The sequence below is a fragment of the Lachancea lanzarotensis genome, scaffold LALA0S01 (assembly GCF_000938715.1).
Source record: "Lachancea lanzarotensis genome assembly LALA0, scaffold LALA0S01, whole genome shotgun sequence".
Taxonomy (NCBI): Eukaryota; Fungi; Ascomycota; class Saccharomycetes; order Saccharomycetales; family Saccharomycetaceae; genus Lachancea; species Lachancea lanzarotensis.
In genome coordinates this window covers 188,565-213,488 of record NW_019212879.1, presented here as the reverse complement: position 1 = coordinate 213,488, position 24,924 = coordinate 188,565, and the positions used below count along the sequence as shown (strand labels likewise).

Below are 24,924 nucleotides of genomic sequence, written 5' to 3'. Positions count from 1 at the left end.
ATTCCTCAAGGTAAGCTAATTGGTCCAAGCCCAATGTTCATTGGGCCGCTTTTCGCAATTTCAACAAGTTCGTAGTATCGACTAATATTCACAAAGTGGACGATTCCGTTAGAAATGGAGCATCGCAAGTTCTTCAAACATGCACGTTACGCAAGTGAAAAACATTCAAAGGTTCCATTTCACAGTGTCAAGTCGACGTTCACTGTAAAACTTCGTTGCTGAGTAAAGCATTTTTTCCGGGATTGCCACCAATAACCTAAGCTCCAAGTTTTTTCTGGTGAAAACATTGCTACCGCTATAGCATGCCAGCTTGTCAATTGTCGAAAGCAGATCATGATACCTTTCAAGGAATTTAATTCTATCTCAATAAACACTTGATTTAAAACATGGTTCGTCAATCCGAGTTTGACAGTGACATCAAATCCCAAATTCAAAGCTTTGTAGAGACCCCAAGCCAATATACGTGTAAACTCCGAGACCACCGTCCTACTCCTTACAATCCCTTTCCTTCCTTACTTCCTTCTTAAGTTATACATGAAAATACCAGGGGTAAAGCTGTTCCAAACAACCCGAACTGTTGTGGAAAGAGATTGAGAGAAAGTAAGAAGCCCTGGGAGTTGTGGATCTTGATTATGTTCAGGTAAACAAACTAGTTCTGACGTTTTGGTTGATCGATGAGCCGGATTGACGCCCAGATTCGTTTTAAATTGAATCATAATCTACGCGAATACTCGAGCATTTAAATCAAATGGGTTGTTTTCGGTTCCAAATCAGATCACTGAAAGCGGAAAGCAGGTACTCTCGGAACCCGTAGTAAACATCTCTGTTAGAAACGACATCACTATATACTGCACTGACGTGGTTGACGCTATCAACCTTCCCATCAATCAGCCCGTGTGATGCGCTAGATGTAGGATGCTTTGACATTTCCAGATGCCTGCCGATGATCAATATTCTTTGAACTAAAAGCTGAAAAAACCTTGGAAGTGAGACGATTTCTTTCTGGGAATTTATCCCACCCGCAGACATTTTGTTATAGCTTTCTAGCAATATGATGAAGGTTGAGCTGCTTTTCTAGGCATACCATATCTTGATTTTCTTCTCTACTATCGAGTGGGAAGATGCTTTCACAGATAGATACACACATACTATATCAATGAATTTGATAGCTTCTACAGCAGAACAGGAATCTACCGGGGATCTCCTTTTTCTTTAATGCTACCTTAGTATGCACGAAGAGCTTACAACTCCATAAACAAAAAAATGCGACTCATTATGAATATTTCAAATTACAAAATGTCAGAATTTGGAATTTGCAACGAGTCCACAAAGCCTCTTTTCATTTCGCTGACTCCAAATTCCCCGTGAATATAATCCTCTACGCCAACCCTAAATAACACTCATGCGTGAAAGCTCGAGCATTCATTTTCTTTGCGAACTCCAAGATTCTTAAAACTTGAGTTCCTAATCGAATGCTTTACTACACCAAATTGCTAAGTTTATCTATACTACAATCGCAGGATCAAGTTCTCCCTGCTCTCTTTGCCAAAAGTCCCGCAACAAAACCCCATACTTTTGTAACTCCTCAACGCTAATAATCAGCTCAAAGTCACATAAAACCAGAAACTGAAGCTCCAAGTGATTGAGCTCCTTCAAAGAAATGCCTCCAACTCTCGCATACCTGGAGTTACTGTAAAAGAAATCGCTGAAGAACTTAGTACTGACTGTAACCGCAGATATGATTAAGCGATGAATATTGAAAGAGTCCATCACAAACGTTTGTTCTTTCCCATTATTGCAAGCCTTGGCTATTCTATCAAAATACACCAGCAACGACAAGAAAACGTCATTGGTCGTTGGACAGTACTTCTGTATTCGTTGGAAATACTGTTGAAGTGTAATCGCCGGTACATGCTTTCCGCGGAAACTCAGAAGCTCTGCAAACATCCCTGTACCCATGCTATATGTTGGAGTCTGCAACCCTATTTGTGATTCTTGTGGCCGCTCGCCAGGTGACTTATCTCGGTGTAACAGATCGTTGGACTGTACTATCTTATCGAGTAAAGCGGTTAACATGTCCAGTAGAAGATCTGTGGGGAAGTTGGCTATCTCGATAAGCTCTGGGTCTTCAGAAAGTCGGGGTTCTGGCTCTACCTCCTCTTTTTGCCGTGAACCGATCAATCCCCTGATACTTTTATTGGTACTGTATGACTTTGATGTGGAGGTCGGTACGTTATGAAAGGGAGTATATTGCTGCAAAAGATCATCATTGCTTGGGGCCGAGTTCTGGAAAAATTTGGTTCCGTGAGGAGCTTCACTCTTTTCATTATCCTTCGCTTCTAGTTCTGTATTGAAAATGGTTGTTTCTCGTTCAGCGGTGGCTGAGCTTGTTTCTCGAGTGTTTTCCACCGTAGTGTCTGGTTCGAATAGCTCTTCCTCAGAATCGTCTCCGAAAGATCCATGCCTCAATTCCTCAGTGGTAGGGTCGAGGTCTTCTTTCAACGAGGTTGAAATAAAGCTGCCGTTGTGACCCACAAATGAACCTCGAGAAAACGAGCTCCTTCGTCGCCCAAAGGACGGACGTTTCCGCTGCGTGAAACTACGTGGTGAATTATGTGCAATACCAGAGAGCTGTGACACATTTGAGGCTACCCGGAAACATGATTCATGCTCAGTAAATTGCTGGCTTGGATTTTGACTGTTTGGCTGTTGGGAACTTTGTTTTGAAAGGGGATGATCTTCCGCGGGGACGTAAGACTCTGAAGAGTGTGAGCTGCTAAAAGTTTCTTCCGTTACACTAGTGCCCCCCTCTGAATGTACTGAAGGGGCCTGTCTGGGGATCTGCATTGGTCTTGACCGTTGCCTTTCATCTTTGTCATTGTCCGAAATGTGATCCAAAAACGACGGTCTTCGGGCCATTTGAAGTACTGAAAAACCAAGTATAAGACTTAGAAGCAGACTGAATTCAACGATAGTACCTATACAAGTCTCAGAAGTTTTGTCTTAACTCAAAACAAGAGCATAAGTGACATTTCAAAGGACAGTTTGGGCCGTTTTCGTCATTGTCCCTTTGAAATTTACATCGAAAATAACAAAGACTTAGTACAAAGTGATGATAAGTTACAACTAGGTAATGACAGGAAAAGAGAACTGTTCGACGAGTCGAGTTCGCGTTCTTGGCCCCGGAGTTGGCTACGCATTTGGAAAATGGTTTGGTATGGGAAGAAAAGAACCTAGTAATTTTTTGATCCAGTTCATGCTCAAATCTCGGCTTTGGAAATGAGCCCGAATAATGCTTGGAATTTCAATGAATATCACTCATAGTGGGAGAGTAGAATGGAGAGATGTTGAGAGTTTGTTGAATGTGCTGTTCAAAATATATGGTGCAGTTCAGCTTGTTGAATATCTGTCTTAGTTCTTTGAGTTGTGGGAAAGTTTTGGCAAATCAAATATCGCACGGCACAATCGTAAACAAATGCCACAGTCCCGGTAAGGGTCTTGGTAGAAGTCTTGGGAGTATTGGATCTTGTGTAACATTCGACACGGACTTTTTGTTTCCTGAAAGTTTGTTTTTTGAGATGTCAGCTTGTTTCTCTTAATGGCGGAATTTCGGTCTGGAGTATGCCAAAAAATTGCAGAAAGCACCAACACGAATCCCTCTCTCTTTGCACTACTTTACTTCTTTCCCGCCAGAAGTCAATACTTCGCCAGACAACGGTTGCATCGATTCGTATTTTTTACGAAGTTCTTGCTGCATTTCGTGCTCGGATTTATTGAACATCAATTTTCTCTGTTTCTCGGGGTCCAAAACGCCAGCCTTTCTATCGGCTATTCGTTTTGCATCCTTGATTGGACCTTGATGTAAAGTGTCTCTTTCCAATTCTTGCACGTAATGGACACCCACTACGGTAGCAGCAGTGGCTAGGCACGACAAGCCTAGTGTAATTTTACTAGCTCTACTCATCGAGTGATGCGGCCACAAATGTTAGTTACGATGGCTTCGCGTCAACGTCTATAGATCCGACTGCATTTCATCGATGATGGGATTCCAACCTCAGGATTAGCGACGAATCATGCTCGATGATTTAGTTCACAACGTGCACGATGATATCAAGAGAAAGGCAACTAAGCAGTCCAAACTCATCCAAAGAGAGAAGAGAGGTTCACACGCCACGTAAACTATGTTGTCCGGTACTCCTATACGTATCTCCATGCCTGGCAATACCTGCTATCGAGCAGATCATGAGTTTGAGGCTCCAGTTACGTATACAGTGATGGAGTCAATTCTGACGTAAGAGTCAATACCACACAGCATTCCTATATACCATTGGGACACCCGATGAGCGGGAAGCATCGCAGAGGTAGCGTCATGCGGCGGCTTCTTAACCTAAGTGACTTTAAAACTTTAACACGTACAAGTTATACAGATTAGTTCTTCTTGTTGTTCTTGGACTTCTTGTTGCCGGTCTGCTTGGCGGACTCGGTTTGTTCCTTGACAAGCTTCTTGACAATTTTCTGTTCCTCGATCAAGAAAGCTCTAACGATTCTTTCCTTGACAGCGTTGGCGCATAGAACACCACCGTAAGCTCTGGAGACAGTCTTCTTGGTCTTGGAGATGGTGGCGTATTGTCTTGGTCTCAAAGTGGAGATACCCTGCAATGGAACACCGGTGTCACCACACTTGGGTCTGGTGGCCAACTTCTTGGTGTGTTGAGCACGCAAAACACCACCTGGGGTCTTGACGACCTTGATCTTGTTAGAACGGGTGTTGTCTGAATGGCGAAAGTTAGTAAGGGGTCTTTACACAGTGGGGTCTGGCTTGCTGACGATTGAAACATGATGTCGGCTGTTATTCACGCTGATGAATCGGTTTTGGAAAATTGAGTCTCTTCGCGCCGTCTGGGCTACCATCAAAATAGGAAAATTTAGGTATTGTTCCACATTGACTATCGCAGCGCTTCTCTGCAGTGCTATCATGAAACACTCGGAATTGATTCACTGAGGTTCGTTACAAACCCACCAAAACTACTATCTTTGTTCAAATAAATTCTCCCATAAAATGATCATTTCCGCATGAATTAATGCTCGCTCAACACAGCAGCCAGCCTTTTCAACATTATCTCGTTCTAAACATACATGGATTTCTTCTTCTGTAAGTAACACGTTGGACCATCTTTGGTTTTGTGAGTTCTCCTGCTGCTGGTGAAGGAAATGTACTACCAACTATGTATCTGAAAGTATTCTTAGATGCGAAAGTAATTGTTCAAAATTTTTCAGCTGCTAGAAACAGTGCTTTCGTGGAAAGACACCTGATGATCTCGTCTGTGACGATTAACAGACAGCCAATTAACGGTCAGATGACCATATCTTTGAGTCGGTTGACGATATTTGCGTGGGAGGCTAGGCAGGAGCTAGGCAGGAATGAGATGGGATAGGCAGAGGGCCTGGCTAGAGGTTTACATGGGTTCCGCTTACGCTCAGTGCGGCCCGCTCTGTTCAGGCGGGCAGTGTTCTTGTGGCCTGCCTGGAAAGACAATTGGTAACTTTTTTTAAAAAAGTTTCAGAACGCGATTTACGTTATACTAAGATAAAACCCATACACCTGAAAGCAGTCACAACATAACCAGATTGCATTTCCAACAAGGTGTATGTATATGTCAATGCTACAAGCGTTGATCCGCGATAACTGACATAGCGGAGGCAGTGGGCATTAAGGGAAAATGCTTTTGGCAATGTTTAAGAAATCCAAGGCAACCCCAACAATGACTATTTAAAATATAGATCTGTAATTCCAGATAAACGGCTATTATGAGTTGTTTTTAGGTTTTCTAGAAAATCTATCTTATCGTTGAATACTTCATATAGCAGCACTACGTTGCAAAATTGTCTCTTGAAGCGCTGTATATTCAATCCTGCTCGACGGCAATGACCTCCATTTCCAAGTCTACATCCAATGGAAGAGAAGCAACGGCAACACAGGATCTGGCAGGCTTGTGTTCGTTGAAGTGCTTGGCGTAAACGACATTGAACTCGGCAAAATCCTTGATGTCAGCCAAAAAAACGTTGACCTTGACCACCTTATTTAGGCTCGAATTGGCTTCCTTAAGGATGTTGCTGACGTTCTGAATCACCTGTTCGGCCTTGTCACCAATGGACCCTTCAACGGGCTTGTTCTCGGCAGTGTAAGGGATTTGACCGGACACGAAGATCAAGTTGTTGACCTTCATGGCCTGGGAGTAAGAGGCCGCAGCAGGTGGCGAGAGCTTGGTAGCCACAGGAGTCAATTTCGACATAGTTCTAACGGATTGCTTCGCAACGTTTCTCAAAAACATTCTAGCCTTTTCAAGCAAGTGTAGTGTTTTTGGGAGTAGACATCAAATTTCAAGATAATTCGGTATAGATATATTAATGAAATTGATTAATTGACATTAAATAAGGTCACGTGATGTTTGTTTTCGAAAAGGTATTGTTTCGAGATTTAACACCGTCAAAGCGCGTTTTGAAAGGGAGATTTTGGTGTGTGGCTGTGAGACAAAACCGAGCAACTTCATCAGGTACACGTAAGTTGGAATGCCAGGCAATTTTGAGATACACCCCTAAGCTGATGACACATTAGTACAAAGTGACATAAAACGTCAAATGTCTACAATAAGAACGGATTTTGTTTGGGAGCTTCTTCCACAGAGCTGAAGTTCATAGCAGGTGTACGATATCGTTGTGGAGTAATAAAAGTTACAACGTATTTCTCAAATTTTTTTAATATTTGAATGTTCAAGGTGTCTTTTGGAATTACGACTTCAAAAGGGGACAAAAAGTTACTTTTACTTTATCAAGATGCCCCAAGTAACGATCATCTTTTAACCCTGCATTTCACTCTTACAATTTGGCTCAGTTGACGTCGCACGCCACCAATGATCGCACCTTTCAAACGTTTTCAACATGGTTCGTGTGATCATGTGACATTTATTCATCTGTCGTCCTAGAATCCATAGCATATCTATGCCGATGGGAAAGTAACTTCAACACCAATCACCCACCAGACTAATGAAATGTAAGAGGTTTCTGTAGCTTGAAGACCACATCGACCGCTACTGCTGTCAGAAAAAGGTGCGCTGCAAGCTTACAATTGAACAAATTATACCAGTAGCTGCCCTAAAAGCCACAACGTCATCTGTTCAATGTCGGACGAAATAGCACCTACCCAACTGATTGATGAGAATCAAACAGGTCAAAGTCCCAACCGGGTTTTTAAAGATTTGGCTGCAGGAACCGCTGGTGGTATGGCCCAGGTCTTGGTCGGCCAGCCCTTCGACACGACTAAAGTACGCTTGCAAACGTCATCGACACCAACTTCGGCTGTAGACGTGGTCAAGAATCTAGTTAAGAAAGAGGGTCTAAGAGGCTTTTATAAAGGAACTCTGACGCCTTTGGTAGGCGTAGGTGCTTGTATGTCTTGCCAGTTTGGGGTCAACGAAGCTATGAAGCGTTTTTTCAGAGGTGATAAACCAAATCCAAACGGTCTCCTCACGCTTCCACAGTATTACGCATGTGGTTTTGTTGGCGGAGTTGCCAATTCGTTTTTGGCTGCACCAATTGAGCATGTAAGGATTCGCCTACAGACCCAAACAGCTTCGGGTGCAGCGGCCGAATTTAGTGGTCCTTGGGACTGCATTAAAAAGCTTGTACGCGCTAAAGCTCTAATGCGGGGACTCACACCAACCATAATGAGAGAAGCACAAGGTTGTGGTGCTTATTTTTTAACTTACGAGGCGCTAGTCGCCAATCAGATGAAAAATGGCGTTGTGCGGACAGAGATTCCAGGGTGGAAATTGTGCTGCTACGGAGGTCTATCAGGTATTGCTTTGTGGCTATCGGTATATCCACTTGACGTTATTAAATCAATCATGCAAACAGACAGGATCGATCAGCAGGTGCATGGTAAGAATATCGTACGGGTGGCACAAAATGTTTATGCCAAGCACGGCTGGAAAGCATTCTTCAAAGGTTTTGGGCCAACAATGCTAAGGGCAGCATTCGCAAATGCGGCTACTTTTGCCACTTTTGAAATGGCCATGCGACTCCTGGGGTAGGGGTTTCAAACTCGAACGGTAGACAGAAATGGGCTACCAAAGGTAAGGTTCCTGAACCAGAAAAAAAAAGAATTAGAAACACTGTAAAATTATTCATATATCACAAGTAATGCATTCTGGCTACTCGCTCTCGAGTCTACGAAGCAGGTAGTCGACTTCTACTTTCTTTGTCAGAGGAATTACAAGTTCTCTGTAAATTTTGACCAAATATGCGGGCGTAATCTTCCGTTGTCCGGCTTTATCAGTTGGATCGACTCCATAGACCTCAGCTTTGACGCACAATCTTTCCAATATTTTTTCCTCCACCGCGCTATTGGTAATGTTTTCATAGATGCCCTCGATATCCCTTTCGCGAATCATCTTCGAGTACAATGGACGATCCGCTTGAAATTTGGCTTCTGCGACAAACTTGCCAAAATGAATCCTTCTGCTGAGACTCTGCAGTAATTCTATGTCAATGGTAGCCACAGACCCTAGGTTTTCCCAACATTCACCATCGTATTTTGAGATGAGATGCGTTATTTGATTGATATAAACGTCCTTGATCTCCCCATTGAAATTAACTTCTGGCGAGTACGTTGCCAAGACCCTGGGATAATTGATACTGGGCAAAATTGGTTTCAGTATTTTATCCGGGAAAAAGGGGGTTTCATCGGGGGACTCAAATCGTCTAATTTGTGACTGTGTCATTTCAGCTTTTATCAAAGCCCAATCCAGAAAACTACCATCAAAATCAGGAATGCGGAGACCAGGGTCCCTTTCCTTGTAAACCGCAGGACAAGTTGGAAAATGTGACCTTTCGATGAATTTGAAGATAATCGTATCCTCCATTCTCACCAGCTCATCGCGGATGTTTTTCAGGTCCAAGACCGTCTCAGGTTTCAAGAAATCCATCCTAAGCGAAAGCCAAGAAAGGTCTTCGTGACTATGCAACGAGGGTCTGCCAATGGATGATGGATGCCTTCGCTGTAAAGGCCAAAGGGCTGAATGTGAACATGGATATTTCAACTATGGTGAAATCTTTCACGTTTGGAAGAACGTATATTGTGACCATGATAAGATTGATCAGTCGAAGAGATAAGCACGTGATATCCCGAGCTCAAGAATTAGGTATCGGAGAGACCATACAGGGATCAAATAAGATTCGACCAGAAACTAGCCCCGCGAGTTCTCTGGTATTATCGCTATCCCTGTTTAGCGCTCCTGCATATTTTTATTTTGGGTGATTGGTAATGGAAGAACTGACAAAATCACCTGTTCTACATTACATCAACAAGGCCTTCGTTAACACCCACTATTTCAATAGCAGTGACGATACTCAGTTTGATGTCACCTGTAACACATTCTGTGTAGAGCTTTTTATTTTGGTCCAGGAAACTTTTTCCGCTCGAAGTGTTTGCTTCTTTTTTGACAACTGTTAGTTTGGTCTGCTCACAACTCAACGGTTGAGTCTCGGTTTCGTTCTTTAATTAAGAAAACGAGGCCTATGCTAGCATTTCAGGCGTTATAGCTACCTTCAACAACTAGAGTTCACTGCGCATTGATGATGCGATCAGTATGGCGACTTCTTCCAGCACACTTAATATCTCCGAGCTACGGTTTAACCTTCGCACGCTGTTTTTAAATCCATTGTTAGCGACTTGGAAACTGAAACGTCTTTAGCTGAAAGAGCCAGAAAATGTTAACCCCTTAAACCCGTACTTGTTTGTAGGTCGTTATCATAAAGTCATTAATCTGTAATTCCTACTCAGAATGCCAAAAGCGCACACAAACGCTGCTACCTTCATCAAAAAGAAGGATTACGCTTGAAATTTGTTTCAACTATCGACCCAGTTCTTTGCTCTTGAGCTCTTGCACAATCTTTTCGTTTTTCTGAGCTTCTCTGTCCAAATCGTCTTTGGATCGATACATTCCGTATGTTCTGAACCACAAAAACCGTCTTAGTCTTGACCACTTATCTGTGTCAAGTCCGTAATTAACGTATGCTTGGAGCAAGTCGTTTTCGGTATCATCATGCGTGAGATGACCCTTCGTTAGCGTTTCTTCAATTCGTGTCAACAAGGCGGTACACTGAACGCACACCACAAGTCCACAAAACCAAGCCAGAACCACCCAAAACGACAGTTTTTTGTCTGAATCAGTATCATGCATCCTGTTGATATCTTCCCAAGTGCCTGCATTCCAGTATTGGTAGTTATGATTGTTGTGGTAGCCATGTGCTGTCGCTGCAGCTGAAGAGTAAGCAGCATTTCGGACGTTTGCAGGAGCGTATACCCAACCTGTACGGAAACGATCGTATGCGCTCTTCTTACGAGAATCTTTCAAAAGTTCGTATGCTTCGTTCATCACTTGAAATCGACTTAGTCTGTCCTGGGGCGACATAACAGCAGACTCATCGATTTGATAGCTATGATGACTATGAGCCGCACCATCTTGCACTACGTTGATACCGTTAGAAATATCAGGGTGATACAGTTTGGCCAAAGCGTGGTATTTTTTCTTCAAGTGACGTGAGTCGACTTGGCCTTGTGGAAGACCAAAAATTTCGTAAGGTGTAGGATGGCTATTCTTGGGCCAAGATGGGTCTTGAGACGATTCAGAACTGGAACTTTGAGAAGCATATCTTCTTTTGAGAAAGCTCTTGGCGGGTAAAACCCTACACAAGCGGGCAACCATTGATTTGTCTTACAGTGAGCAAAATGCACCTAAAATGAGCCAGGACAGCCTAGAACTCGAAGAATATGGTCAAAAAAATAATAAAAGTGTCGGAGAAATCAGCGCCCCCTTATGATGATGAACTGGTATCTTAAAGATGTTATTCTTTGTGAATTCTCTGGCAGGGATTCGATTTTTGCGTTATCCGATTTGGTGGATGATCTTGTTATAAGTCCGTTCATTGGGTATTGGAAGTTATTTATCGGTTGATTGGAGGGTTGTGTCATTATAGGAAAAAATGATATCCATAAGAATGTAGCGTCGCTATTGGTAAAAGTGATATACTTAGAAGACGCACCTTTTGCAAACGGACGAGGGAATGTTAGGAGCAAGTACAGCAAATTATACGTCTGCCAAACTTGGTATCTACAGCTGTTAGCTTTTAGCTAGTTGTGATTCACTTCACTATTTGTCAAATTCTTTACGATGATAAGTGTTGACTGAGAAGCAGGGTGGCTCGCATCCAGGTCTGAAATCAAGTAATTGTCTTGTTTTATACCGTACACACACACCACCTTTTTTGTTGTAGCAGAGGCTTTCATTTTCACAATTAGTCTGCGCGTGGTTTTTTAAGCTTAGCTTCTGAGGAACTGGGGTTTATTATGCCTTTTTGTCGGCAGGGCCAGGTTGAGGGAAAACGACATTCATATAACATACGCCAAGCGATACTGCAGACATCAATATCTTTAGCAAAGGCCCCTGGTCAGCAGATGCTTCGTCTCCTCCGTTTAAAGCGTAATGAACGGTGGTCAACATAGCAAACCACGCTAGAAACTTATTTTTCATGAACATGGCAGCCATAGGCATCGACTGTGCGAGAACACCTTGGCTGGCACTGGAAGCTGTCGATTTTGGAGCTGGCACATGTTTGTAGCTGCGTGCGTTAGTAGAAGGGTTCGCAAGGGAGAAACGAAAGTCTATTTCTCACATACTCAACTATAAGATCAGGGCGTTTGCAATTGTTCATCTTGGAGGGTTAATTGAGATTCGGAAAGTGTAGGACAAGCTATTGGTGCCGAAGTGAGTTGCCGTATATCTACTTGTTCTTTTGACAGCGCTGTACTTTAATTTTCAAATCTATAATCTTGATCCTGGTACTCGAGTACTCGGGCTCTAACCGGGATTCCAAGTTTGTAGCGTCTGTCCGCACCGGTGCTTTAATGCATTCAGATTCCTATGATCATTATTACCAAGTACAATTAATATCTAAGTATGTAAACGAGTTGTAATGGGTACTGCCACTGCCGATCAGTGGTCTTTTCTATTATGTTTGTATGTTCGTGTGCGTGTCCGTTTGTGTGTGCGTTTCTAGGACCTGCCTAGAGTCGCTACATGATCTGCCATTAGTTGAATTCAAACCCACAGCTACCTCCTGACATGTCTTTGACGGGCGTTAGTTCCAGTCTCTGGAAACGTTCTGCATCTTCGTGATAGTAGAATCCCAGAACTTCGCCGGTCAGCTGATCGTGGACGATATAGTAAAATCCCTCGTACGAAGCACCCTCCACTGAATCAAGCTCTGCGTCCGGGACCAAAAATCTTTCCTTCCAACGCATGTAAATGTATCTTTTTTCGAGATATTCAGAATGCACATATGTGCCGTCTGCGATCGACGACAGAGTTTTTTCGTCGCGACACATTTCTTTGAAACTGGGGAAATTGAGCCAGTGCTCCATGTCTATGGAGTCTTTGGCCATCAAATCCTTGAGTTCTGAAGGCATATCCGCGGACAAGAACCCACAATTGGAGGTGGCCGCAAACCCTTCGAAAAAAGTGGTGATCTCAGGCTGGTGCTCCGTGAGACCCTTGATGGTGAAAAATCCAGTCAAATGCGGAATACACGAGCTTTCGCAGCCTTGTACAGGCAAATCCACGGTTTGTAAGACGACGTGCACGTGATTTTTCTTATACCCGGAAATTTGGAACCCTGAATACTGTTTACGGGGTTTCAAAAATGACGTTGTACAGGTATGACGGACCCTAGAACTAGCCACGGGGCTCTGGGTTTGGGATCGGCTGCCATAGGGCGAGAAATCGTTAGTAATGTATTTTCTGGGCCCGTTTGCCGTCAAGAACGACGCCTCTATCGGTTCTGGCGTATGCCGTAGAGACTCTAGTGATTCCAATGAAGAACATGGATGTAACTCAGTTTCCTGTTTGCAAGTCTCTAAGAGCCGGTTTTTGGCCAAGCTTTGGAACGGCGGTGACGCTGGTCGCGTAGCGATCAGCGTCGCAGCGGCCGTTCTTGTTTCGGGCTTAACGCTCTTAAGTGAGGTAACATTATCTTTGTCCCGGGCTGCTTCGTTAATCATCGTAGCAGTTTAACAGTTGATGGCTTGAAATCTGAATGAAGAATGATAGTCAAACTCGAAGAACCCTGGGTTGGTCCCAATCTCTTGGACTATCTATCTTTCCCGATGGTTTTATACTGACATTGTTGAGTGTTTTCCAGCATTTCCAGCTCATCGGACGATCAGCAGACTTTAATTTAAGATGGAAGAAAAGAAACAATTATTGAATTAGGAGCCGATTCCACTCGCTGAGAAAAAAGCAATTTCAAAAGGTGGGTCAAAAAAAAAAAAGGAGAACCGTCGGAAAAGACCGGGGAACAGACCGGAGACGAACGGGAGCGGGTCGCGTGATAGTCGTGTGATGAGGTATGAGAGGGAGAGAGAACTGCTCGAGTTTTTCGTAGTCACGTACGGGTGTGTCGTGGAGTGGGCGTCGTGCTTATGTCAAGAGAATTCAAGTAAGGGACAAACCGTGCAAAAGACTCAGAGTTACAGATATGCCTACGGTTTGTATGTATAGATTGCTTCCGATCAGTGACTTGGGGACTGGCAGTCATGGGGAGGCAGTTTGAGGTTACAAATAGATCGAGCCGTCAATAGTGATGGTTAGTTTTTGTCACTTGGCACAGTAATGAACCGCTAGGTTGCACCCGATCAAGGCTTGTTGCGAGTGGTAGTGTTTGATCGAGGTGATATGCTTGAGATTTAGGTTTGTCCTGGATAGCGAAATTCACCCTTCCATGTTGAAAATTGCCCTTCCATTGAAAATTGCCCTTCCATTGTAATTTACCCTTCCATTGAAAATTGCCCTTCCATACATACACTATTTTACGTCAGCTGTCGACACTTCGGTATAATAGAAGAATAATGGCAAGAAAGACACTGGTAAGGATTTGGATCTGGAGGCTCTCTATTATAGTAATTGCCTCACACCCGCCTCGCTAAATTTAGGAGTGTTTTTGAGCTTTTTCTTGGGTTTCTTCTCGCTTTGTCGGGACAGGACATTTCTGCGTCACGAAATACCAATTGTTTGAAAATCTCGGAGTTATGCAAACAATGATAATACTTGGCATTATTCGATGCTTAGCTGACTGCAAGCCTTTCCATCTATCGAAATTTTAACATAGCGTACTGATTTTCATGTGTGGCTTCACAGAGGCCTCTACTCAATTAGTACTACCAGACTTTTTTTGATTTGTGCTCTTCCCTTACTGCCCGTTGTTGTCTTCCCTTCTGAGCTGACACTTTCTGTAAGTATATTTCTCGAGTTATAACTGCTTGACGAGGTTGGTTGGACTCACAAAGAAGGACAATTCTTTATGGCGCGCGACACAAGTCGGGTTTCATAGCGTCCTGGAACCTCCTGTCCAGTGCGATAACCGAAAAAAAGGTTATATTTTGTCGATACCGTCAAAGCTCGGGCAGATGTCCAAATATTCAACAAAATCGTATCGAAATCGTTTCCAAGGTGATCTTTAGCTATTTTTTGAATTACTTATACTAGTTTAAGATTTTTTTTCACCTGTACCTTGTGAGAGAACTTCAATTCGTCCTTACTCGCCCCACCACCAAGACTGATCAAAACACGCAACAATCGGGACTCCACTAGTCCGACTGACGGTAAGTTGTCAACCAGATTTCTTACAGAGGTCAATAAAGGTTGCACATAGAGACTTTCGAGTTTCGAAAAAGACCTTCTTCATGTTTGCAAATTCGTTACGCTTGAGATCTTGACAGCCAGGTCTCAAATTTCATGACACATGGCCAAAAATCGTTTCGTTCTGTAGTTTTGCAAGTACCTGAATTTCTCGCAATCAATAGAATTCCAATTACTAAACACAAATTCCGGTCTCTAAAGCCATACTCAAAGTCAAGAATAGAAGATCTTATTTACAACCAAAACTAATGCTATCCGCTGACGCTCTCGATTAGTAACTGTGACACTATACCCGAGTGGGGTTCATCTATACCAGAGTCATCTAACGTATCTACATCCATTCCAAACTTCATTGTCTCTTACTCGACGACACACCCGTACAAACAAATCTTTCATCCTTCCACATACGCATCTGAGCTCAATTAACCCTCAGCCATTTCCTCTTTATCACTTTGTTCACACTGACACAGGCTACACTCGTCCCAAAAAAGACAAGTTTCCCACCCATATCTCTACATGATTTAGATGAAACAAAATCTACGGAGACTGCAATCAGCATTTTATCGCTCGCAACGCCTCCATCGCTCACAACGCCTGCATCACTTCGTGTCTAGCCCATAGTTTCCCGTCGTGATAACCGTTTCAAATGCCAATGATTTTTCGCGTTTTGATGACGTAGTAAACTCTTTCTTATACTGCTCGAGATGGATTGCAACAAAAGCTGTGAAACTTGCGTACTCATGTACTTGCATACGTAACGGATGTGCGTTTTCGAATGCTATATTTAAAAAGAGATTGGCTCTCTACATTATCGTTTGAGCAGCAGTGAGCAATCCTGGTAGAAGGACACATAGATCTATATATAAGCAAGAACACTCGTCGAAACATACAGTGGTCTACACTTTGTGTGCAGAATATCTTGAATTACACATCGGTTTGATATAGAAACTGGTGTGATACTACAAAACGCAGTGCTAGTGGTTTGATCCAGTTGAAAAGTCGAAGATCCATTTGTCTGAAAAAAGCGTTGGTCTTTACTTGTGGGTTACATCTTGATATACACGTTGGTTTGATATACAGGCTGGTTTGTTATACACTTCGGCTTGATAAACACTTCCACTTGATATACACACAAGTTTGATACTACAAGAAAAGCTACAAAACGAAGTTCAAGGGTTTTGATCCAGCTAATTTTCAAAGATCCATTTACCTGAATACAAACGCAACTCTTTACTTGTGTCTCAAACTAAATCTACTCCCTGCTCAGCTGGTAAAGTTCAAGCTGTTTTTTTGAGTTTCCATTTTTTTATACACTGTGATATCAGTTTCGATTGGCATCACTCTTAATTGCATCAGAAATTAAGTGGAAATCGAAACTCTTGAATTTTCGATACAGAAGACAACGGGTTCGAGCCCACTTTAGTATTTCACTTTCTTCGTTCGAAACTTGTTCGAGCAGTTTTTCTATTGCGATTGGTGAACTAAAGCACTTATTTCTCGAAAAACACAGGTTTTTGATAAATTTCCACACTAAGCTGTCATGTCCGATCAACGTCCAAGACCAGGAGCGAGAAAATCTTCAAGCGAACGGTTCCAATTTTTGAAACCCCGCTCTTCGTCCCGCAACCGTTCGGCAAGACAATCCACGGCCTCGAATTCTGATTCCGATTCAGATGACGACAACAACAATAGCAACGGTGGTCAAACCCGTCCACCACACGAACGTCCTGCATCGCGGAATCTGCCCTCTTTTGCCCGTGGTTTGAGCTCCCAGCAGCAAAACAGACGTCAGGACATCGAAGATGACGCCATAGACACCATTCAGACTAACAGTGGCAATAACTCAGACCATTACGACGAGGAAAGCGAGGAACAAGAATTTGAAGCAAATAAGGACATCCACTCGAATGACAGAAACCCATCAGAAACTCACTCTTACCATGAGCAGAATTCTTACAACCCACAACAGCTGCATTACATGTCCTCAGATGACGAGAAAATAGACCCCAAGGACTCAGATAAAAGTTCCCCCACGCAGGTCGCCACCACAGAATCGCAAAACCCGTTCAACAACCCTGTTTTGCACGGTGAAGGGGACAAAGGCAACAACGACGACGACAAAGGTTCCTCCGACGAAGACAAGGTCGACAACTTCAAACGGTTTTTCAGGAGAAGATCTTCTTCTCGTAGGTCCTCTACACGCCGCTCCTCCCATGATTCGAGACCCAGCGGCATGCGTTCTCTAAAGGAAGAAAATGAGGACGATGATCAGGGCGGTTTTCTAAACAAGTTTTTGCAGTATACAGGCGGTGGTATGACACCAGGGCTTGTAAGGTCTGGCACACAAAGATCTAGTCACGATAATGAGCATGTGGCAGGTCAGGAAAATTTGGAAGAACCGGTAGATGGTGTAGACGTGAGTGAAGCGGCTCAACAAATTCTTCAACAACACGGCGCCGCTGCATTACAGGATCCAAACGCTCCAAAACTTGGTGCTCAAGGAAATGGGAGTGCTAACCTCGAAGTTCCAATGAACAACCCATCGGACGGCGAAACCATGGTAACCTCAGGGAAAGATTCCTTTTTCGCCAACCGAGTGGGCCATTATGACGATTTTGATGACGACCCCGACGGATTCAATCCCCTGATGGAAGACAACTCCTACATAGCTCCACCAGACCGGGTTCGCGGGGGTGTGTTGGGATCTTTACTTAAATTGTATCAGAACGAAGACGAGTTCGCGTCTCGCTCTCAAGTCTCGCTTGACACCACTCCTGAGTCGGTCGACTTTTACGACAACGATTCTCTCCCGCTCACAGGAATGACAGAGGTTGACCCCGGACAACCCAACAAGAAAGGAAAGAAAATCTCTTTCAATACGCCCTCCTTTTCCGGCATCAAAGGCAAGGCTTCCAACCTGTTAAGTTCAGAAAACCTTCCCAACAATGGTAAACTGCCAAATTTCAAAGCAACTAGGCCCAAGGCAAAGAACTTCAAACAGGTTGCTAAACAGGCCAACAAATTGCGTCGTAAGCAAAATGCTGAAGCTAAGATTACTGTACACATCGCTGCTTTACTCCAAAGACAAAGATTCATCTTGCGGTTGTGCAAAGCGTTAATGCTTTACGGTGCTCCAACTCATCGATTGGAAGAATATATGGTCATGACTTCTCGAGTGTTGGAAATCGACGGCCAGTTTTTGTATGTCCCAGGGTGTATGGTGGTTTCGTTTGGTGACGCCACTACCAGAACATCCGAAGTCCAGCTTGTCAGATGCGCTCAGGGTTTGAACTTGTGGAAGCTACATCAAGTCCATGCCATCTACAAACAAGTTGTCCATGATTTAATGAGCGCTGAAGAAGCCAACATGGCCATCGACCGGATTCTGAAGGAGAAAAACTTGTACCCACCCTGGGCTTGCGTCTTCTTGTATGGATTTTGCTCATCTATGGTTACGCCCTTCGCATTCGGTGGGGACTGGATTAATATGGCCACGTCTTTCGTCATCGGTTGCTGTGTCGGGTGCTTGCAGTTTATCGTCTCCCAACGCTCGAGCTTATACTCAAACGTGTTCGAAGTCACGGCCTCGATTGTCGTCAGTTTCTGTGGAAGAGCACTGGGATCTATTCCAAAAACGAAACACATAAACATTTGTTTCGGGTCTACCGTCCAGGGGTCCCTAGCGTTAATTTTACCTGGTTTCATCATTTTGAGTGGTTCGCTGGAATTACAAAGTAGAAACTTGGTCGCTGGATCCGTGAGAATGTTTTACGCCATCATCTACTCCCTGTTTTTGGGTTTCGGTATCACACTGGGTGCAGCTTTGTTCGGATGGCTCTACCACGACGCTACGAATGACACAGTTTGTCAAAATCCACACGTGCCAACGGAATTCAAAATCCTGTTTGTACCTGCATTTTCGATTGGTCTGGCCCTAATCAACCAGGCCAGATGGTCCCAGCTACCAGTCATGACATTCATATCGTGCGCCGGTTACGCCGTTACCTGGGGTTGTGGATTACATTTCAAGAACTCAACCGAGTTCAATTCTTCGATTAGTGCTTTCGTCATCGGTGTTTTAGGTAACCTGTACTCGAGAATCTGGAAAGGACTGGCTGTCTCTGCCATGCTGCCAGGTATTTTCGTTCAAGTGCCCTCCGGCGTAGCGTCTCAGAGTTCGTTGCTCGCTGGTGTTCAGAGTGCAAATGCCATCACTAACAGCACTAATAGCGCAGAAAATGCTGCTGCCGTAAACGACATCTCCGGGTCCATGTCGTTTGGTGTAACCATGATTCAGGTTTCCATTGGTATTTCTGTGGGATTATTTGCCTCCACACTTTTCGTATACCCATTTGGCAAAAAGTCCACTTCTCTTTTCACCCTTTGAGCGCAGAAAGCTTCTAAGGTACACCTAATTGCGCTAAAGAAACTCATTGCGTTCTACACTTTGCATAGCATACATGAGCCGAGTGTTTTTATACAGCTTGGCTCGGTAAAGGATATAGAGCTTTTCAAGCTCTGTACAGAATAACATCAAATACCTGGAATAAAAAGCAAACTTAAGCTAACCAAGGCTTTTGGAAAACCGCGGCGCTACGATTCATGGAGCTAAGCTTAGCACGCTATTGCTAGATATATATCTATAAACATCCGACGTGCGTCTTCTATCCTGTCCTCGAGGGTTCATCTAGTCATTTATCTAGTCGCTTGGTTAAATAATTGATCTACTTCAAAAAATTTTCTGGCGATGAGCATCGCTTCTTAGAGACAACGCTCCCACGAACAGCTTCAAAGTCAGGAAAGCATTGGCGTAAGATGTCTTTGAGAGATCAGTTAGGCCAGATAGCGGCCAACAACGCTACAGTAGCGTTTGATCGAAAAAAAAGGCAGAAGCTCCACTCTGCCTCGTTAATATATAATCCAAACACTGCAGCTACACAGGACTTTGATTTTATCTACGAAAATGCCATCAGTTCTCTAGAGGAACTGATTGAGGTGGATTCTAGATTTTCCGTGTTCCAGAGATCTCTTTTTGGTACATCATCTGCCAGCATTGACAGAAATGTGCAAACTAAAGATCAGAACCTCGATTTGGATCACGCCGTGAACTTGTACTTGATATTAGCGTCGTCTAAATGGCACCTGTCGCCAACTTTGCATGCCACGGAGTGGCTCGTGCGTCGTTTTCAAATTCACATTCACAACGCAGAGTGTCTTTTGCTCTCAACGATGGACTATTACCAAACACCGGTTTTCAAGCGTATCCTCAACATTGTCAAATTGCCACCTCTGTTTAACGCACTGAGCAATTTTGTAAGGACAGATCGCGCGCCATCGAGTCTCACGATTATCAAGCTTTTCAGCGACTCAGATTTCTTGAAGGTGTACACACAGTATTTGAGTAAAGTGATAGAACAAAAAATGGCTTACACCAACCAGCTACTATTTACAAGCTGCTCTTTCATCAACCTTATTGCCTTCAGGTCTAACGATTTGGACGCATTGAATGCATTAGTACCCACAGTATTGGAGATTTGTGCAAAGCTTTTAGCTTCAGATTTAGCAGATTGCCAGATAGCTGCCAATACCATCTTGGTGGTATTTGGCACTGCATTGCCTTTGAAAAAGGAGATTGTTCTCGCAGCAGTAGAAACAATTTTGGCTAATTTGGTGGATGAGAAAGCCAAAAGATCCGCTTTTATTTCGATCGGAAAGCTTTTTCAGACTTTGAAGGGCCATGGAAATGTTGACCAGATGCCAGTGAGCTTATACAAGCTTTTCGACTCAAAGTTCAGCCTTGAATCGTTGATTAGACACCTCCTTGATGCCGACAAACTCATGATAGACAAGTTTTTGACCTCTTATGTCAGATCGGTCTTGAGATACGACCATCCAAAGCTCAACTCTCTGATATCTCTTTTCAAAGTAGTTCAGTTAGAAGCTTTTGAGAGTAGGTTGATAATTCTCGATTTGATACATTTGTCTGAAGTTTTTGATGATAAAAGGCTACTGGTAGACGTATTTGAATATTTCGTTGCTCTCGATGAAGATCGAGTGATTAAATGCTTGCATTCGCTAAACTTGGATCCAGAAATATTTGAATTGAGACTAACAACTTCCCTATTCAAATTGAAAGAGGGCAGCGTGGATGGTCCTCTCAAAGAACTCGAGTCTTCCAAAGTTCTGGGTACCATTTCACCTGTTGAACCCTTCAAAGAATTTTTGAGTAGAAATTCGAGCTACATCATAACAAAAGTCACATCAGTCATAATTGAGGAAGATGAGAAATTTTCAAAACTACTTTCGCTCTATGTAGAAGCAGTTTCAAAAGGCTTCAAAGCGGGACTGTTTCTGTCTTCTTTCTTCACCACTGTTGAAGGCAGACTTACTTTTCTGTTGAGGGTCATCATTTCACCAGCAGCTCCAGTAGCTCTTCGACTAGAGTCTCTATCCAACCTCTCTAAGTCTATTCATCAGATTGGTCAAGATTCCAACTTGTTTAGTTTGGTTCCAATTCTCATCGCAGCCTTACATGATACTTCCAAAAACGTAAGGAACGCAGTAAAGCGGATATTGCATCAGATTGCTAAAAGACCTTTCACTAAGCAATATTTCCTCTCCAATAAGCTGTACGGCGATGTTGATATCCCCATGATCAGTCCAAAAGACGCCGAGTCTTGGATAATCAAATTCCTAGAGGATTACACGATAGAAAACCACAATATCAAAAATCTGGTCGTGCCGAAAAAGTTAGAAAAGGTTTTCACCATTTTTTGGGCCAATCAGGCCAATTATATGCCACTACCACATGCCAAGACGATATTCATCCGATTCATCACTGGCTACAAATCTTATAATTCAACTTATTCAGCACTGTTTGAGAACAACCTCGGCAACTATCTTGAAAAAAGAGGTCAGTGGGAGAAGAAGTGCAGCAACAACAAGACCAATTTTGAGGATTTTGAAAAGTCAATCGTCTCAATCATTTCTGAAAAGGAGAAGAATACCAAAATCATCCGCTTTGCTGAAGATTGCTTGAAATGTGAATTCGAACAGCTGGCGACGTTGGTTTCTCGCCGCATAACAGAAATTTTCTCAAACCTCAAAATAATCCATCAACAACAGCTTGTCAAAGATGTGGTAGACTTGACAGCCGAGAGGGAGCTATCTTACGATTCTGTTGAGTTTTTGCAGTCTCTACCTCTAAACTCTGAAATATTTGTCTCATTATTCTCACAATACCGCATAAACGCAAATGAAGAGGATATGAGCGATATAATGAAGAAGAGAAGACGGAGATCGTCTGCAAGTAAGGCTGCTTTACAGAGAGAAGAGGTCTCCCAAATTGCAGAACTCCATTTGCGTAAGCTTACTGTCACTCTGGAAGCATTGGATCACATTAAACCCATCGGATCAGAGCAGTTATTGTCAGCTTTGTTCAACGCACTTTCTGACCTAGAAACTCTTGGCCAAGACGGCGGCCTCCCTGTACTTTACGCACAAGAAACCTTGTCATCTTGTATGCTATCGATCATCTCTTCTTTATCACTTGATAAAAAATCACAGTTGCGGTCCCTAAGGGCTGACGTCGTTGTATCGGCCATCACGTCCTCTACTTCTCCTCAAGTACAAAACAAGCTCTTGTTAGTAATTGGAGAACTGGCCAAACTAAGTCCCGAAATAGTTCTACATTCAGTGATGCCAATTTTCATATTCATGGGCGCCAAGACCATCCGACAGGATGACGAATACTCAAGCTACGTTGTTGAAAGAACTATTCAACTTGTGGTACCAGCTCTGTTGCAATCGAAGTCAGGAAGCAACAAAGCTGAAGAAATAGAATTTCTACTCATCAGCTTTGCCACCGCATTTAGCCATGTCCCAAGGCATAGACGTGTTAAGCTTTTCACAACTTTTGTGAAGACTCTTGGTGCGACCGACGCTCTTGGACCATTTTTGTTTCTGATCGCCCAGCAGTACTCCTCTCTGGTTCAAAAATATAAGATATCTGAGAGTAAAAGTGTTTTGGAATTTACCAAAACCTTTTTAACGAAGTTTTCGGTTTTGAATCAATTGACAGGAGTTCACAAGCTGCTACTCCTGCTAAGCTCATTGTCGGAGAACTGGTCCGAGGAAGAAAAATCGCAACATTTTTCTAAGACACTGTTCTCCAATGGGATTTTGAACTCTTCTGAAGTAGAAATTTTGGCTCTTAAAAAAAATGGTCTTCAATTCGTCGACAATATTATTGTTGAAGATGAAGCAGACTACCAAAGTTCAGACAACTTAAAATTGAAGATAATGGGGGCTCTATGGGATAGCTCGAATGACAAACATCTTCAGGATGAGGTCAAATCTAATTTTGGTGCTGTTTTGAAAACAACTTTGAATTTGCTGAATGCTTCTGCTACGATTGCAGATGTTCCTTTCGAAAACCAAGAGCTTGTGCCCAGAGGCGAGGCTTCTGAAATGCGGGACAACATCCGCGAACTCTTATTCCGAATATTGGGACATGTGCTTGATCTTTTGCCAATCAAAGATTTTACGTCTGCTACTCTACCCCTTCTTGCCACCGATGGCTCTGATGACACTATCAGAAATCATCTAATTCTGGTCTTAGCATCAAAGTTCAGACTAGAACCTGGTGAGTCCGTGGTTTTCGCTAACCAGGTCATCGAGACTCTCTGCACGATCATTGATGAAGACTCAAAGAACGATGGCATTGTTCAAGTATCTCTCAATACCATCGAGTCTTTGGTTGGTAAATACGGGGATAGAATAGACGCTGGGCTCATTATAAGAGGTATGAAAATTTCCAGTGAGCTACTTCTATCTCATAAAATGGAAATCGAAGTTTCCTCGCTAGCTGTCTTGACAAGTGGTATTCAGGCGCTAGGCGTCAAAGCGATAGCATTTTATCCCAAAATTGTTGTACCCGCGTTGCAGATTTTTAAAGAGCTGGAAAGTAGTGAGGCAGACGTTAAGGAGCAATTACAATTAGCCATTATTCTGATTTTTGCATCGATGGTCAAAAGAATCCCTGCATTCCTATTATCGAACTTGGTGGACGTATTGAGAGTAGTATTTTTCTCGAATGAAGTTGAAAACTCTGTTCGTTTGTCCGTTATCGCATTGGTTGTCGAGCATATCGAACTAAAAGAAGTTATGAGGGCTCTCAGCAAAGTTTGGTTCTCCGATGTAAACAAAACCAGCGATGCAACCGCTCTTTCTCTGTTTTTGACCGCTCTCGAGTCTACTGTGGACACAATTGACAAGAAATCCGCCACATCTGAGTCACCTGTATTTTTCAAGCTGCTTTTGGCTTTATTTGAGTTTAGAGCGACTAGCAAGCTTGATCATAACACTATCAGCCGTATCGAGGCTTCAGTTCACAATATAGCGAACGCATATGTTTTGAAGCTGAACGATAAGGTTTTTAGACCGCTTTTCGCGCTTATGGTAAGATGGGCGTTTGATGGAGAGGGCGTCAGCAATGGTGGGATTAGCCAAACACAACGGTTGTCGGCTTTCTTCAAGTTCTTCGGTAGATTACAGGAGCACTTGAAAGCCATTATCACCCCTTATTTCACATACCTTTTGGACCCTACAGTTGGGCTATTAAAGTCGTTCAGTAAGGGCGATATCTCAGACGCTGGCTTACGTCGTTTGGTTCTTCACTCGCTTACCTCGTGCTTTAAATACGACAGGGAAGAATATTGGAAGTCCACGTCGAGATTTGAGCTGATCTCGGAGTCTCTGATAGCTCAATTGGTCAATATTGAGCAGCCAGTGGGCCGCTACCTAGTCAAGGCCATCAGCTCCCTGGCCATGAACAATGCAGGTGCAGATGAACACAACAAGGCCATGAATGTGATGTTGATTTCGCACATGAAGTCCAATCGCTCGAGTTCCGAGAAGCTGTGGGCCGTTAAGACTGTCAAAACTATCTATTCGAAGGTTGGAGAGGCCTGGCTCTCGTTTTTACCGCAACTGGTGCCAATAATTGCAGAATTGCTTGAAGACGACGACGAAGAAGTAGAATACGAAGTTCGGTCCGGATTGGTCAAGGTTGTTGAAAATGTCTTAGGCGAACCTTTTGATAGATACTTGGACTGAGATGAATCCAAGGCACCCAACAAAACAAAACAAAATAAAAAGAAAACGAAATTTC

General features: G+C 43.2%; 11 protein-coding genes across 11 annotated transcripts, besides 3 other annotated features; 3 read left to right on the top strand and 8 right to left on the bottom strand.

The window, feature by feature from the left end:
* Positions 1-1,503: 1,503 nt before the first annotated feature.
* Positions 1,504-2,919, bottom strand: PCL6 (LALA0S01e02212g1_1; the record flags this gene model as incomplete). Its single annotated transcript, XM_022774187.1, has 1 exon — positions 1,504-2,919. The coding sequence occupies one exon, from the start codon at positions 2,917-2,919 to the stop codon at positions 1,504-1,506; it is 1,416 nt and encodes a 471-aa protein (XP_022626309.1).
* A 751-nt stretch (positions 2,920-3,670) lies between these two features.
* Positions 3,671-3,964, bottom strand: PET117 (LALA0S01e02190g1_1; the record flags this gene model as incomplete). The annotated part of the gene is made up of 1 exon (XM_022774186.1): positions 3,671-3,964. The coding sequence occupies one exon, from the start codon at positions 3,962-3,964 to the stop codon at positions 3,671-3,673; it is 294 nt and encodes a 97-aa protein (XP_022626308.1).
* A 464-nt stretch (positions 3,965-4,428) lies between these two features.
* LALA0_S01e02168g (LALA0S01e02168g1_1) lies at positions 4,429-5,173 on the bottom strand (the record flags this gene model as incomplete). The annotated part of the gene is made up of 2 exons (XM_022774185.1): positions 4,429-4,772; positions 5,137-5,173. 2 exons carry the CDS (start codon positions 5,171-5,173, stop codon positions 4,429-4,431), a joined length of 381 nt encoding a protein of 126 aa, XP_022626307.1.
* Positions 5,174-5,906: 733 nt separating this feature from the next.
* LALA0_S01e02146g (LALA0S01e02146g1_1) lies at positions 5,907-6,332 on the bottom strand (the record flags this gene model as incomplete). Its single annotated transcript, XM_022774184.1, has 1 exon — positions 5,907-6,332. The coding sequence occupies one exon, from the start codon at positions 6,330-6,332 to the stop codon at positions 5,907-5,909; it is 426 nt and encodes a 141-aa protein (XP_022626306.1).
* An 846-nt stretch (positions 6,333-7,178) lies between these two features.
* Positions 7,179-8,090, top strand: YMC1 (LALA0S01e02124g1_1; the record flags this gene model as incomplete). The annotated part of the gene is made up of 1 exon (XM_022774183.1): positions 7,179-8,090. One exon carries the CDS (start codon positions 7,179-7,181, stop codon positions 8,088-8,090), a length of 912 nt encoding a protein of 303 aa, XP_022626305.1.
* A 120-nt stretch (positions 8,091-8,210) lies between these two features.
* On the bottom strand, positions 8,211-8,984 carry ARO7 (LALA0S01e02102g1_1; the record flags this gene model as incomplete). Its single annotated transcript, XM_022774182.1, has 1 exon — positions 8,211-8,984. One exon carries the CDS (start codon positions 8,982-8,984, stop codon positions 8,211-8,213), a length of 774 nt encoding a protein of 257 aa, XP_022626304.1.
* A 927-nt stretch (positions 8,985-9,911) lies between these two features.
* JID1 (LALA0S01e02080g1_1) lies at positions 9,912-10,766 on the bottom strand (the record flags this gene model as incomplete). The annotated part of the gene is made up of 1 exon (XM_022774181.1): positions 9,912-10,766. One exon carries the CDS (start codon positions 10,764-10,766, stop codon positions 9,912-9,914), a length of 855 nt encoding a protein of 284 aa, XP_022626303.1.
* A 639-nt stretch (positions 10,767-11,405) lies between these two features.
* LALA0_S01e02058g (LALA0S01e02058g1_1) lies at positions 11,406-11,772 on the bottom strand (the record flags this gene model as incomplete). The annotated part of the gene is made up of 2 exons (XM_022774180.1): positions 11,406-11,679; positions 11,738-11,772. 2 exons carry the CDS (start codon positions 11,770-11,772, stop codon positions 11,406-11,408), a joined length of 309 nt encoding a protein of 102 aa, XP_022626302.1.
* A 376-nt stretch (positions 11,773-12,148) lies between these two features.
* LALA0_S01e02036g (LALA0S01e02036g1_1) lies at positions 12,149-13,117 on the bottom strand (the record flags this gene model as incomplete). The annotated part of the gene is made up of 1 exon (XM_022774179.1): positions 12,149-13,117. One exon carries the CDS (start codon positions 13,115-13,117, stop codon positions 12,149-12,151), a length of 969 nt encoding a protein of 322 aa, XP_022626301.1.
* Positions 13,118-13,505: 388 nt separating this feature from the next.
* Positions 13,506-13,524: a repeat region.
* Positions 13,506-15,133: a mobile genetic element (non-autonomous copy of Rover hAT-like DNA transposon).
* Positions 15,115-15,133: a repeat region.
* A 1,160-nt stretch (positions 15,134-16,293) lies between these two features.
* PRM10 (LALA0S01e01970g1_1) lies at positions 16,294-19,140 on the top strand (the record flags this gene model as incomplete). Its single annotated transcript, XM_022774178.1, has 1 exon — positions 16,294-19,140. The coding sequence occupies one exon, from the start codon at positions 16,294-16,296 to the stop codon at positions 19,138-19,140; it is 2,847 nt and encodes a 948-aa protein (XP_022626300.1).
* A 428-nt stretch (positions 19,141-19,568) lies between these two features.
* On the top strand, positions 19,569-24,869 carry UTP10 (LALA0S01e01948g1_1; the record flags this gene model as incomplete). Its single annotated transcript, XM_022774176.1, has 1 exon — positions 19,569-24,869. One exon carries the CDS (start codon positions 19,569-19,571, stop codon positions 24,867-24,869), a length of 5,301 nt encoding a protein of 1,766 aa, XP_022626299.1.
* Between the last annotated feature and the right edge of the window lie 55 nt (positions 24,870-24,924).